Source organism: Garra rufa, chromosome 8 (assembly GCF_049309525.1).
Source record: "Garra rufa chromosome 8, GarRuf1.0, whole genome shotgun sequence".
NCBI lineage: Eukaryota > Metazoa > Chordata > Actinopteri > Cypriniformes > Cyprinidae > Garra > Garra rufa.
The window spans coordinates 39,691,182-39,706,246 of NC_133368.1; the positions used below are offsets into that span (position 1 = coordinate 39,691,182).

General features: G+C 36.1%; 1 protein-coding gene across 5 annotated transcripts in view; it reads right to left on the reverse strand.

Annotated features, from left to right (window-relative positions):
- Positions 1 to 623: 623 nt before the first annotated feature.
- Positions 624 to 15,065, reverse strand: part of tbc1d4 (TBC1 domain family, member 4) — a 39,566-nt gene continuing 25,124 nt past the window's right edge. For all 5 annotated transcript variants that reach the window (XM_073845469.1, XM_073845466.1, XM_073845467.1 and 2 more), the window contains 9 exons: positions 14,127 to 14,278; positions 13,434 to 13,643; positions 9,802 to 9,963; positions 8,274 to 8,432; positions 7,918 to 8,162; positions 5,663 to 5,822; positions 5,309 to 5,478; positions 4,140 to 4,316; positions 624 to 2,665 (listed from right to left, as the gene is read on the reverse strand). In XM_073845469.1, coding sequence (XP_073701570.1) covers positions 2,432 to 2,665; positions 4,140 to 4,316; positions 5,309 to 5,478; positions 5,663 to 5,822; positions 7,918 to 8,162; positions 8,274 to 8,432; positions 9,802 to 9,963; positions 13,434 to 13,643; positions 14,127 to 14,278 — 1,669 coding nt within the window. In that variant the 3' untranslated portion in view covers positions 624 to 2,431. The remainder of the gene's footprint in view (positions 2,666 to 4,139; positions 4,317 to 5,308; positions 5,479 to 5,662; positions 5,823 to 7,917; positions 8,163 to 8,273; positions 8,433 to 9,801; positions 9,964 to 13,433; positions 13,644 to 14,126; positions 14,279 to 15,065) is intronic.

The window sequence follows — 15,065 nt, forward strand, 5'->3', positions numbered from 1 at the left end:
ACATTTTTCTTATTTTGCCTAAATGTTTTTTTTTTTTTTTTAGTACTGCATTTCAGAAGCTACAGAAAATACTTACTTTGTCTTCTGGGAAACATGTAAGTTAAATTTAGCCTTATCTTTAAATTCCAAAAGTTTTCATCCCTTAATGCGCTGTATTTACTTCTGAAACATCAGTGAGTGTTTGAACCTTCTATAGCAGTTGCATATGGGTCCCTCCTCAGTTGTCCTTAGTGTGAAAAGATGGATCTCTAAATCATACAGCCATTGCTGGAAAGGGTTCAAATACACAAAAAAATTGTAAATTATCAGGAATTTTTTATTCTGGAAGTGAACTAATCCTCTAAAGCTTCACGTAAAAATCTTCATGCATCATTATTCATGTTTAAATTGAGTTTAGTTACATATAAAGATACATTTTTACAAACAAAAATGTGCATTGTGTTGCTATGATGTTCTGAGTGGGTATTCTGAGTGGATTCATTGCAATGTGGTTGCTAGGTGTTTGCTAACTGGCCCCAGTCAAAAGAGTCCACCCTTGTTGCTTGTGTCCTTCCTTCATTGTAGGTTTACAAAATGCTCACCTTGGCAAGAACCACTAACAATAATAATAAAAAAAATGGAAATTGAGGTATAAAAAGTTGATTTTAATGGAGTATGGAGGACTGACAACTCAAAAATCAAAAGAAACAATCAAGACACATTGTCAGCACACACTGCACACACACTTTCAATAGTGACCAAAGATTCATTGCAAACAAAAGTGCATCCAAAGTAAATGTAGTACAATAAAACTCAACATCTTCTAAAAAAAGTAACAGTGACACGTCACAATAAAAACGTGACAAGTTTTGGCACATTGAACACAAAGAATGAAAAAAAAAAATGACTATGACGTATTTGCTTTATGTCTCTTCTCATATGAAGACATCCTGTTTTATTATAGCATTGAGAAATATTAAAAAGTTGGACAATGTGACCTTGTTCTTGCTCCAACGTCCTTCACATTGTTACACTTTGGTGCAGGAGTATTGCTAAAATGTACCTCCTCTAAACAGGTGATGTATTATCAGCCCTTGAATAAACATGCAAACGTTTTCACTCTTTCCAAAGACATGCAAGTCTTTACAGTTTGCAATGTGACATGTATTTTTGAAAAAAGATACAGAAAATGATCCAAAAAACAATCAATACCTAGGAGAAAGTTGATCAGATGAAATATTCATGGCACCAGCCCAGCACTAACACTTTTTAAAGTCACTTTCTGTCATATTATGTTCACACGAACATAGAATAGCACAAAGAAGCTCTTACTTACATTTACCAACACTTTCATTAGAGTTATCAACTTACTACAATTGTGATTCATTCAATAAACTGTCAAAACAAGGCAGGTCTGATTAAGACAAACCGTAGACACACAAGAACGAGTGTTCAAGTAGATATTCCTGCTTTAGGTTCACATTCATGTAGTTAGATGAGTGACCAATACAGTGTGATTTTTGTTACGGTATATGTACAATCATTTTTGGCCACCATCAAGCAGAACAGGTGGTTTAAACCAATGTCTCGTCTATCGTTTTTGTTATATTAGGCTCATGTGCCTAACCCAAAATGAACTAATATCAAATAAAACCTGTAATACAAATTTCTGACCAAAAAAAAAGAATGAAATACAGAATCTTACCATCATAACAGACTTTTTTTTGTGAGCCGCTCTCCATGACACAAAGGAGAATTTCGACACAAGTCAAGACCCTTGCACTCTTAAACACTACAAAAATATTTGCGCAGATGTCAAGTACAGTTGGTGTGACACGAAAAACAACTGATCATTTGAAAATAAACCCAAACAATGGTAAAAATCCCCAAAGGACTGTGGGATTTATTTTTTCATGCCTATGGCGACTATTATACACTGCATGGTATCCAACAGGCACACTTTTTCAACGCACACACAGAATACTGTGCAATATCAAAGATGATGATTTGAAGACAAGTTACTCTTCATGTTTTCAGACAGTGAAGTCCGTAAGCTTTGTTTGAAGTCTGGGAATTCAGCAGGACTGTTCGTAAGTTGCAGAGGAAACCCAGCAGCAGATGGTTTCACTTCCTGCCTGCACTTTAGGTGAAGCACTTTAAGCAAAAGGTCGACCTGGTAAATATTTGGTTTCTTCCAAACACCTGGTTTGGAGTCCCAGGTCAAAGAAAACCCTTCACAGTGAGCGTAGAGTCACTAATGCACTAGTTGTGCTGCTCTTTGGAAAGAAAACATTTCCATGTTGTTTTCAAGTTTTGTCTGTGCGGCTGCAAGGCGTCAAACGTTCCCCGGTCTCTCAATTAGGCCTTCAAAGGTGAAGTGCAATGGGAACACAAAAGAGGAAGAAGCAGACTAACTTACTACTGATGGTGCATCAGTCAGTAGGAGGGTGATTCAAGGCTTTTTGCAGGCAGTTTCTTTGGTTTTCCCATTGGTGCTGGATTTGAGTTGGGTCAGCTCCACATCAGCCATGGCATCTGATGGTAAACTGCTACGCATGCGCTCGATGGTCTTCTGGTAGGAAGCTTTCTCCTGTTCTAGCGAACGGATCAGGTGCTTCATTTTGCTCTCACGTGACAGGAAGCTCTCCACGCTGCTTTCCAACGTCTGAATCTTCAAACGAGCCGCCTGTTAATAAGATCAAACGTGAGAATTGATGAAGGAAACTTTGGGATTGGGAAAATTATTGAAAAACCATACTTATTTGATTAAAATACAGTGAAAATAATATTTTTTTCAATAATTATGGCAGTATTTGATCTCCAAGCATCATTATTCAAGTTTTCAAGCTAAATTTTTACAAACAAAAATGTGCATTGTGTTGCTATGATGTTCTGAGTGGGTATTCTGAGTGGATTCATTGCAATGTGGTTGCTAGGTGTTTGCTTACTGGCCCCAGACAAAACAGTCCACCCTTGTGGCTTGTGTCCTTCCTTCATTGTAGGTTTACAGAATGCTTACCTTGGCAAGAACCACTAATATTAATAAAAAAAAAAACGGAAATTGAGGTAATTTATTATTTTGTATTTTATTTTACAATTTAAAAAAACAAACTGTTTTTGGTTTTAATATAATTTAAAATGTAATTTATTCCTATAATGGCACAGTGAATTTTTACCAGACATTATGCAAGTTTTCAGTGTCACATGATTCTTCTTCTTCAAAAAAAAAATCATTCTAATTAGCTGATTTGGTGCTCAAGAAACATTTCTTATTATTGTCAATGTTGACCTGCTTAATATTATATATAAATAAATAAATATATAAATAAGACAGCCTTGCCGCAATCCTGTCTCTGAGTTCTACTGACAATTTTTTTAACCTCAGAGGTTGGTTCTTGCTCTGACATGCAATTTTAGCTGTTAGACCTTTTATTGAGAGACGTGTACCTGTCCAAATCATATTCATTCAAATGAATCTGCCAGGTTAACTTCACTCGAAGTACAATAACATCTACAAGTGATATAATGCTTCTAAGCTAAATTTCAAGCGTCCTAGAAAAGGGTTTGCAAAGTAGTCACAAATCTGTTTTGTGCTTTGTCACTATGGTGTATGGAGTGTAGATTGACGTGGGAAAAAAGTAATTTAAAGCAGTTTAACATAAGGCTGCAACATAAAACGTGAAAAAAAAATTAAGGGGTATGAAAACTTTTGCAAGGCACTGTATATATATTTAAAAAAAAATTTTTTGCATACAAATACTATTACATTAGTCTGGAAAATTTGCAAAGGGAGACAAATATCTTTATTTCAAGCAACAAGTTGTTTTTAGGAAAAACTTGGAGACCATGTTGTGAAGTTGCATGTTTGGACTAAAGAAGTTTAAAGGATAATTCTTTCTTCCACATTCATAAACACTTATGGATCAAAAATGAACATGCTATAATCAGTTGAATTTCCATTATTTTTAATTTGAAATGTCAAGCACTAAATCAAAATTCCATTTTGATAATCTTTGATAGTAAACTGAGAGTTGCATCTTAGTGTTCAGGCTGTTTGTCTTTTGTACTGTGCTGCCACACACTGGCTATAAAGGTACAAAACACTTCCCTGCTTTTCAAACCACTACTGGTGCTATCTTGTGATAATGTTATACATCTACCTGTAGTTTCTCTAGTAAGTCCATGTTCTGTTTCTTGAGCTGGGCATTGGCTTTCTCCAGTTTATCTAGCCTATCGGAGTCCTCTGTTGGTGGAGGAGCGTCTGACAGCTCATCCTGCAGGACGTGGTACTCAACTTCATACGCATGCAGCTGCTTGGAGATGTCCATCTCGGTGGCCTGCAAACCACATTTTATACTGATAGTTATTTTCAGGAAATATGGCACAGGTTTATTCAAATTAATTGCTAACTGAGATTCACACACATACCTTTACATAAAGTATATCCAAATATAAACAAACAAAAACTATAAACATTTAAAGGATTTTCTTTTTTGTCATCTTGTTCAGTTCATTAACAAAAGTCTTGATTTTTGCAAAGCAACTGGCACCACCTAGTGGTTAAATAGAATGAAACATTGTGCTGCCTACTATTAAAAATAGTATGTGAAACAGTATTCCTTATGCATCAAAAAAGGTTTCAAACATAGTATGCTATGCTGTTCGGCATTTGCTTTACAGAACAGTATCCAGTTTGCATCTCTGAAAGGAAAAAATTTTATTTTTAGTTTATGTCAAATGTTATGTTAAAAATCATGGTTGATTAGGGTAAAAACATATGAAAATTGTTTTCAATAACGAAAATAAAGCTGTAGAAATACCATATAAATATTAGATGAACAACAAAAACTTAAGATTATTATATATATATATATATATATATATATATATATAAAATAATCTTATACAAAAATAATATGAACAAAATTGAATGTTTTATGTAACTGTAAATAGATTTAAGCTCAAACACTAAAACATATACAAAAATGTACCCTAACAAGTAGCAAGCAATATATATATATATATATATATTTTTATATGTCATTTCAGATAAATGCTGATCTCTGGATATTTCTATTCATCAAAAAATCCTGCAAAAAATGTCATCAACTGTTTTAAATATTTACAATAATTAAAAATAATAATTAAATGTTTCTTGAACAGCAAATCAGCATATTAGAATGATTTCTGAAGGATCATGTGACACTGAAGACTGCAGTAATGATGCTGAAAATGTTGCTTTGATCACAGGAATAAATTACATTTTAAAATATATTCAAACAAAACAGAAAGGAATGCAGCAGGAAAGTTCATTCTTTTTTAAATGTACCTTAGTGATTGTCTCTTCCATTTGGCTGTGAGTGAGGGTGGGGATGGTGGATTTAAGGAAGTCCACGATACTTTCAAAGCCGTCACACTCCAGTATCTCTCCCTCGTGGCTGCTCAGCAAACACAGGGCCACCTTAAAAATCACCTCCGTGCCTTGGACAAACAGGAGGTCTGCCACACAGCACACATACATACACAAGAGTCAAAGGCTACGCATTGGCTACAATATTTGACTTATGTGTGAAACATACATTTTAACAACCAAGATCATTTCACCACTATCCCCAGGTTCACCCGAAGCCCATCACATACATTCATTCAGATCTGAGTAAGTTAAATAGGAAGTAAAATATACCAAATATACGGGCAACGAAGCCAAGCGGGAACTGGGAGGCGAAGAGAGTGAGAAACCAGGGCGCGGCGTACAGGCTGGGACAGATCTCGTGCTCCTCCAGGTGAGTGTACAGGTTACGGTGATAGTCGTGCAACAGTCGGGACAGCTGGTACATCTGGATCTACAGAGAAAGAGAAAGAGGAAAAAGTCCTTACATTTAGAGGAGTGAACTTTAAACAGGCTTAAATGTGACTGGCTGAGACAGGCTCTCTCTCACGGGATTAAACATTGGCACATCTGATGATGAATAACCACTAACAGCTGAGGAGGAAACAAGTGTACATGAGGTGGAGACGGCTGTTTGCATACCGCTTGAGCAAATGTGTGTTTAAGTCCACTGTATGAAAAACTCTCTCTGTTCTGGTCCTTATAACAAAAGGTAAAATGTGAAACTTAGTTTCTAAAAGTAAAGCAGACTCACAAAAAAAAAAAAATTCATTTAAGTATCACCAGCCAATAAAACAGTTGCTTTGAATGTAAGACTGACACCTAGTGGTGTGGATGTAGCACTGAGCAAAAACATTTCAGTTAGCATAATCAATACCCTACCTTTAACAAAATTCACCCTATTCACCACCATATTTAATATTAATTTATTTTATAAATTAAATCCACATTATTTTAAACAAATATGTAAACATTTAAGCTCCTCTGGCCAATACAACAGTAGCTCTGAAGGTTAGACTGACACCTAGTGGTGTGAATGTATGGAAGCCCGTTTCCGCCACTGAATAAAAACGTACCTCACAACTTGCAATTTTGACTTTTTTCTTTTGGATTGTGAGATAACTCACAATTGTGAGTTATAAAGTCAGAAATAAAGTCGTAATTGTGTGATATAAACTTACAATTGCAACTGACACCTAGGGGTGTGGATGTGATCTAAACATGCCGATACAAACTTTTAAAAACACTACAATGACTAAAATGCACATCATTTTAAACAAATATGTAAACATTTAAAGGATTAGTTCACTTTCAGAACAAAAATTTACAGATAATGTACTCACCCCCTTGTCATCCAAGATGTTCATGTCTTTCTTTCTTCAGTCGTAAGGAAATTATGTTTTTTGAGGAAAACATTTTAGGATTTCTCTCCATATAATGGACTTCTATGGTGCCCTCGAGTTTGAACTTCCTAAATGCAGCTTCAAATGGCTCTAAACGATCACAGCCGAGGAAAGAAGGGTCTTATCTAGCAAAAAAATGACACATTGCAATTTATATACTTTTTAACCTCAAATTCTCGTCTTGTCTAGATCTGTGTGTACTCTGTGTAGAGATTAAAAATCATATAAATTGTAAATGTTTTTAGAAAATAACTGATCGTTTCACTAGATAAGACCCTTCTTCCTCAGCTGTGATCATTTAGAGCCCTTTGAAGCTGCATTTAAACTGCATTTTGAGGAGTTCAAACTCGGGGGCACCATAGAAGTCCATTATATGGAGAGAAATCCTGAAACATCTTCAGTAAAAACATAATTTCTTTACGACTGAAGAAAGAAGGACATTAGCATCTTGGATAAACTACTCCTTTAAGCTTCTCTGGCCAATTCAATAGTGGCATTGAAAGTTAGACTGACACCTAGTGGTGTGGATGTGATCTAAACATGGCGATCCAAGCTTTTTTAAACACTAATCAATATTATATGAATGGTTATCATAGTATGTAGCTGAAAAATTCAGTCATAAAATACTCACCCTCATGTCATTCCAATCCCGTAAGACCTTCATTCATCTTCGGAACACAAATTAAGATGTTTTTGATGAAAAAACTTTTTGCGCACATAGTATTCTCGTAGCTTCATAAAATTATGGTTGAACCACTGATTTCACATGGACTATTTTTCAGTGTTCTTCGTATTCAGTGTACTTAATACCTTTCTGGGTCTTGAACGTGGTAAGGCGAGTTGCTGTCTATACAGGGTCAGAAAGCTCTCGGATTTAAAAAAATATATCTTAATTTAAGTTCTGAAGATGAACTAAAGTCTACAGGTTTGGAACGACATGATTTAATAATCCAGTTTTTCATTCAACAGAAAAGTAATTCATGTAACATTCAGTTCAACCAAATAACATACCAGCTCATTCCGTTAATTGTCACAAAACCAGTCCTGCTACGTTTAACAATAGACATAACCAGATAAGCAAACATACCAGTTCTGAAAGGAAAACATGAGCTAGTGAAAACTGATACTCTCACACAAACAGCGCACCTGCAGAGAGATCATGTCAGGACGGTACTGTCGGCGAATGCCCAGGTCGTACATGAGGAACTTGAGAGTGTCGAAAGCCTGTTCCTCGCTCATATGCAACAGCAGCAATCCGGCCACAAAACTGATCCCCTGGCAGTAGCCCACCTCCGTGTCCAGCAGGGAGTAGGCCTTCAGGAGATTGTACAGAGATAGCTGTCCAGCTCCCAGCTGAGTGCTGAAATACTGGTGTGTTGGGAATGTCCGGCCTGGAAAGAATGGGAACATCACTTCAATAATGTGCCGACTCAAAAATACAACTATATTCTGATGTGCATGTAAATTAGCTGCATAAATTAGTACTTTGTTTAGATACAGACCGAGGTCGACCAGGATGGCGTGTTGCTGTGCTGTGAGCTGTTTGAGGAGATCCTGATAAGGCGTTTCAGGGGGTTGCTGGCGCTGCGGCAGACGGTGACGCAAACGATACTGCTGGGAGAGTAGGAGCCATACTTCACCTCGCCGACTTTTGGGGACGCCTACAGAGCAAACACATAAAAACAAACAACGTGAGGAACTCTAAGGATATTAAAAGAAGAGGAGTTCACCCAAAAATGAAAATTACTCCATGATTTACTCACCCTCAAGTCATCCTAGGTGTATATTACTAACTTTATTTAGACAAATACAATATTTGTATTAAAAAAATGTCCTGGCTCTTCCAAGATTTACTTTTTAATGATGGATGGATGCACTTTATTGGACTTCTATTGAATATAAACACCCATTTCACTGCTATTATAAAGCTTGGAACAGCCAGGACATTTTTTAATATTACTCCAATTGTATTCGTCTGAAAGAACAAAGTCATATACACGTAGAATGGCTTGAGGGTGAGTAAATCATGGGGTAATTGTTTTAGTTTTGGGTGAAGAACATAAAGACTGGAGTTATGGCTTCTCAGATGCCATCACAGGAATAAACAATATATTTTTTTAATATATTAAACAAACAATTGTTTTAAATTGTAATAGTACTTCACATTATTACCGTTTAAAAAAAAAAAAACATTTCTGAATGGTAGTGTCCAGTTAAAGGCAAAAGTTCACATACATCTTGCATAATCTGCAAAATATTAATCTTTTTACCAAAATAAGGGGGATCAAACAAAATGCATGTTATTTTTTACTTAGTAGTGACTTGAATAATATATTTCACATAAAGAAATTCAGGCTACATATAGTCTACAAGAGAAAAATTTTTTTTTTTATAAAAAACCAACAAAAGTTTACATACACTTGATCGTTAATACTGTGTTGTTACCTGAATGATACGTTGCGTTTTTGTGTGTGTGTGTGTGTGTGTGTGTGTGTGTGTGTGTGTGTGTGTGTGTGTGTGTGTGTGTGTGTGTGTGTGAGTGATATTTGTTCATGAGTCCCTTGTTTGTCCTGAACAGATAAACTGCCCACTGTTTTTCAGAAAAATCCTTTAGGTCCCACAAATTATTTGGTTTTTCTGCATTTTTGTGTATTTGAACCCTTTCCAACAAACACTGTGATTTTGAGATCCAACTTTTTACACTGAGGACAACTGAGGGAGTCATATGCCAATATTACAGAAGGTTCAAACAATCACTGATGCTCCAGAAGGAAAAACTATGCATTAAGAGCCAGGGGTGTAAACTTCTGAATGGGATCAGTTTTATAAATTCAACTATTATTTTCTTTTGTGGACTATATGCAAACGTCTTTTGTGTGAAATATCTTATTGCGGTCAGTACTAAATAAAATAATAACATGCAGATTCTGCAAGATGTACATGAACATTTGACTTCAACTGTATATATAGTTCAAAACAAAGGTTTTTTAGATTTTATTACAGTAAGTAAACAGACTAAACAGCTTATACCTTGGCATACAGCACTGTGGATCTCTTCTTTGTCCCACTGTACTTTAGTACGGCAGGGACTGCTCAACTTCCTGTCCCAAAGGGCCTGCACCTCTTTTAAGCACTGACACACTTCCTGGTAGTCCAGCTTCATTTTACGAATGTGCAATTCATCACGGCTGGCTGCAGGAAGAAAAAAAAAACACTAGCTTTGTATTGTGTCAGTTTACCGCTTGATGGCCAATGTAGAAGCTAATCATTGACCAGCGTCATGCATACAATCATTTTATCAGTTTTTGCTTGTAAAAACAAATAAAAAACATCTATACAGCAATGCATGTAAAATAGAAGCTTCACAGGCAAACATGCATCACTGCGAATAAACTGCAGCATGCTGCTAATATTTTGGGTTATATGCACCATAAGTTTCCAAAGTAACTTTAGACTAGGTTCAGAATGGCATGGCCTTTTAAAGTAACTTTAACAAAGCATCACAACACATTTGTACTATCCAAGGTAAAAGCATTCATGAACATATTTGCAGATAAACAAGAAAATATGCTCTGTTGCACTCAGCAGGAGAAAATTAAATCCTAAAAGCCAACTAAGAACATGTAGCTATCTACCTCATGCTGGTTTGTATAATATGTTGCAGCCAAACAATGATATCATGCCAACAACTGCTTGAAGTACAGCCTGTTCAGGTGAGACGTTAATGCCACGGCTGTATATATACTTACCTTCTACTCAGACATGTTTATTCAGTTCGGAACATCCAAGAGCACACAACAACAGAGAGAAAAACACCAAAAAGGAAAAAAGGTAGAGGAAGTGACTTGAGTAATACATGAGTCTCATGTGTGATGCAGTTTGGCCAACAGAGGGCAGTATTTCACAAAGTTTTGCACTTCTAAAGCAAGCTTGAACTAATACACAAATGAACTTTTCATAATGTGTTAAGAAGACTCAAAGACTGTTTGTCTTTTAAAAGACTATTTCTGCAAGACTAAGGCTGGATATGTAGCCTAGAGGTCACCGTACTGAAAGTGCACTCTTAAAGAATGTGCACGTCATCCAGACATTCCCATCTATAATTAACTTTGCCCCAGAATGTAAAATAGAGGCAGTGGCACTTGCCCCTCTAAAAATAAGGCCAGGGCAAAAACAACAGTCTAATCAGGGTGACGGGAGGAAATACTCCCTCTTCTGAGACTCCATAATCATAAATGCTGAACTGCTGCTGTAGGGTTTTCATACCATTGACAGACACTTTTATGCAGTGAATTATATTACATTCAAGATTCATTTTAATATCTTTTTCTAAAGTTTATTTTATCAGTATTATGCATTCCCTGAATTAAACCCATGGCACTGACTGTTATTTACCCACCTCCACCCAGATGTTCTGAAGACTCTCCAGTGTTGTTTTAGAATCATTTACATTCTCAAAACTGCCATGTCAAGATGTGTTTTGATAGGTTTGATGTCCAAAAAAACATCATTGGATTTCATTTGTTTTGTAACAGAAACAAACATGGCAAGATTATCCATGAGTAGCGACTTAAAGGGATAGTTTGCCCAAAAAAGAAAATTCTGTCATGATTTTCTCATCCTCATGTCATTCACTGAACACAAAAGTGTGAAAAACGGATAGTTCACCCAAAAATGGAAATTCTGTCATTAATTATTCCAAACCTGTAAGACCCGGGTTAAGACCCTGTGGGCCAAAACTCAATTTATTTAAATCGCCTTTGAATAAGCACTTGCTGTTCACTTTTACTGTGAATGTCATGATCACGTGTACTCTGTGTAAAAGGAGCACATCTTACGATATAAAGTAAGCGTCCTACTACTCAAGGCTGTGACTTGTGATTTGTCCTAACTAACCACAATGGTGACACAAAATTTTCATTTTAGAAGTAGTTTCTATTTTTGCGACGTCACGACTGGAACACCACCACAAACTATGACAGTTATAATCTGTCCCACCCTTCTGAATTATGTTGCACTGATAAGGAGTTATTATCACAAACTAAGACTGCTTAGTTGTGCTATCTTACAATCAATATATAGTAAATATAAGTTAAGGTGTTGCCTATGTAACAAGTTAAAGGTGTAGGTCATTTTCAGAACAAAAATTTACAGATAATGTACTCACCCTTGTCATCCAAGATGTCCAAGATGTTCATGTCTTTCTTTCTTCAGTCGAAAAGAAATTATGTTTTTGGAGGAAAACATTTCAGGATTTCTCTCCATATAATGGACTTCTATGGTGCCCCCCAGTTTGAACTTCCAAAATGCAGTTTAAATGCAGCTTCAAGGGACTCTAAATGGTCTTATCTAGCGAAATCATCAGATATTTTCTAAAAACATTTACAATTTATATACTTTTTAATCTCTACACAGAGTACACACAGAGCTAGACAAGCTCTTTGAGGTGTAGCATTTGAGGTTAAAAAGTATATAAATTGTATTTTTTTTTTTAGAAAATAGCAGATTGTTCTGCTAGATAAGACCCTTCTTTCCACGGCTGTGATCGTTTAGAGCCATCTGAAACTGCATTTTGGAATATGGAGAGAAATCCTGAAATGTTTTCCTCAAAAAACAATTTCCTTACGACTTAAAAAAGAAAGACATGAACATCCTGGATGACAAGGGGGTGAGTACATTATCTGTAAATTTTTGTTCTGAAAAGTGAACTACTCTTTAAACTACTTTAAAACTTGAAGGGGCGATGAAGTCTTAAAATGTTTTAAAAAGCTCTTAAAAAGGTATTAAATTGAACTCCATGATTCCTGTAAATACCCTGGAGTAACAGCTCACTACCAGTTACAAAAGATGCTGTATTTGTTACAGGCAATTCTATTTGCATTTTTCATCAATTCATTTCTTAAATTTTTGACTATGTTCTGGCCTGCCATGTAGTGGCAAACATCTTTTTTGGCCCGATGCCAAACTTACTTGCCGACCCCTGCCTTAAGACCTTCATACATCTTCAAAACACAAACTAAGATATTTTTGATGAAATCTGAGGGCTTTTCTGATCCTGCATAGACAGTAACGGTACTACCATGTTTAAGGCCTAGAAAGCTAGTAAGAACATCAATAAATTAGTCCATGTGATATCAGAGGTTCAACCTTAATTTTAAAAAGCTACAAGAATGCTTTTTGTGCACAAAGACAACAAAAATATCGACTTTATAAATTTCTCTCGACGCGTCAAAGACAAAAATTGTTGAATAAAGTCCTCTTTTTGTTTTCTTTGCGCACAAAAGGTATTCTGGTAGCTTCATAAAATTAAGATTGAACGTGTCAGTAGTGTTGCTGTCTATGCAGGGTCAGAAAGCTCTCGGATTTCATCAAAAAAATCTTAATTTGTGCTCCGAAGGGGAACAAAGGTCTTATGGGTTTGGAATAATAATTACAGAATTTTTATTTTTGGGTGAACTATCCCTTTAAATTTTAATTCGTTTTTCACACAAACCTTTTTTTTATGTTCAATGGAAAAATCAAAACGGTTAAGAATGACATGAGGATAAGAAAGTCATGACAGAACAAACAGCCACCCAGTAAAGAAGGCCTGCTCGGTTATGAGTAAATCCAAATGAGAGGAAGGTTCAGTTATAAATAAGGATACAAGTAGAAACACTAACCCTCCAGCCGCTGATTCTCTTTCTCCATGCGGATGAGTAAAATCTGTTGGTGGATGGCTTTCTTCCACAGAGCCCTGTAGTCAGCTGGGCTGCACCGGCCCTTCTCTCCACCAAAGCCCTGCTCTGGGGACAGAGGGCTGATCTGAGGGTCCTGATCCTGGTTCAAAGCCCGAGGAGAAAGTGGTAGCAGCTCCCGGCCATCCATGTGGTCTAAAAAAACAGGAGAACCCTGACCAAAAAGTCTAAGACTTATGCTCAAACAGTATGGAAAGTCATGTCCCTGACAAAAAACTACTGTGACATATAGTCATGTATCATGATACAGTATGTAGACTGTAGAATAAGGTAATTCAATGTTAGGTAAAATTTTTTTCAAAATGTACTGTATATACTATTAACTATCTACATTAATTATATAATAATTTAGATCATACATAAATTTCTATACATATAGATACACACATATTTACAGACACCATGGATACACACACACACACACACACACACACACACACACACACACACACACACACACGCATTAATGGTTACGGTTCAGTAAAAAGGAAAATTATTTTGAAGTTCTAAAGCTTGTAGAACAATGATTTATCCTGCAATGTTGACTAGAAATAGACTGCTGGGAGAGCAGGGTGTAATGTTGCACCTGTCTGTGTGCGCTAAAGCATGTATACCCACCCACGTTTTGCATAGAAGCGGAGGGTTTGTTCATGGGTGACGCCACCCTTAGGAAAATCTTCTGGCGCCAAGAAACTCTGCGTGGAGGCACCAAGGTCAAAGAATCGGTGCTACAGCCAGACAGAGACCTTTTCCTGCCCTCTCCATTTCCACTGCAGAAAAACAAAACAAGATATGCTTTTTCAAATGAGTAGATAAGCAACATTTTTTGACGGTGTACTCTCAATATAAGTGGTCAAACCAGTTATGGTATATAAGTAAGCTAATAAACAACACAGATTTGTGTAACATGTTCATTCAGCAATACATGTAAGCAAAAGCTCATAAGCAATAACAAGCAGTGCATTTAGACAGTCATAAAAGGTGTTTATTAGTTTCATGCATAAAGTACATAAAAGATTACCTGTTTTAAGGAAAGAGAAAACTACTAGGAAGTGGACAGAATGAGAAATAGCTGAATAATGCACAAAGGAACTGTACACACAAATCGTTCTTTAGTTCTTTTTACTACAAACCAATACAAAATATTAAGTCATGTACAAATAAATAAATAAATATTTTACAATGTAATACATTCCAAAATTTATGTTTCTCATGTCACACGTTCCTTTTAGTGTCTATATAACGAATAAAAATTGAATGATACTTGCACTTTTTTGGGGGGGCTACATGAACTATTATTACATTAAATGACTTTTTAGTGAGTGTCTTCTGAAAATATTGGTAAAAATGTAAGTTACAAGTTTAAGAAGCTAAATAAATGGTTAATATCCAAGTTAGAAACAGATAAGTCTATTCAAGTCTGTTTTATCCTCCTAGTCTGTCTATTTTCTCTGTACCCGTCTCCTTGCTTAGTTACCACAACAATACACAAGCAACAGCAAGGACACTTCAGACGGAGTTAATGAAAGCGTGAAACAGATTTGAATGTAATGCATT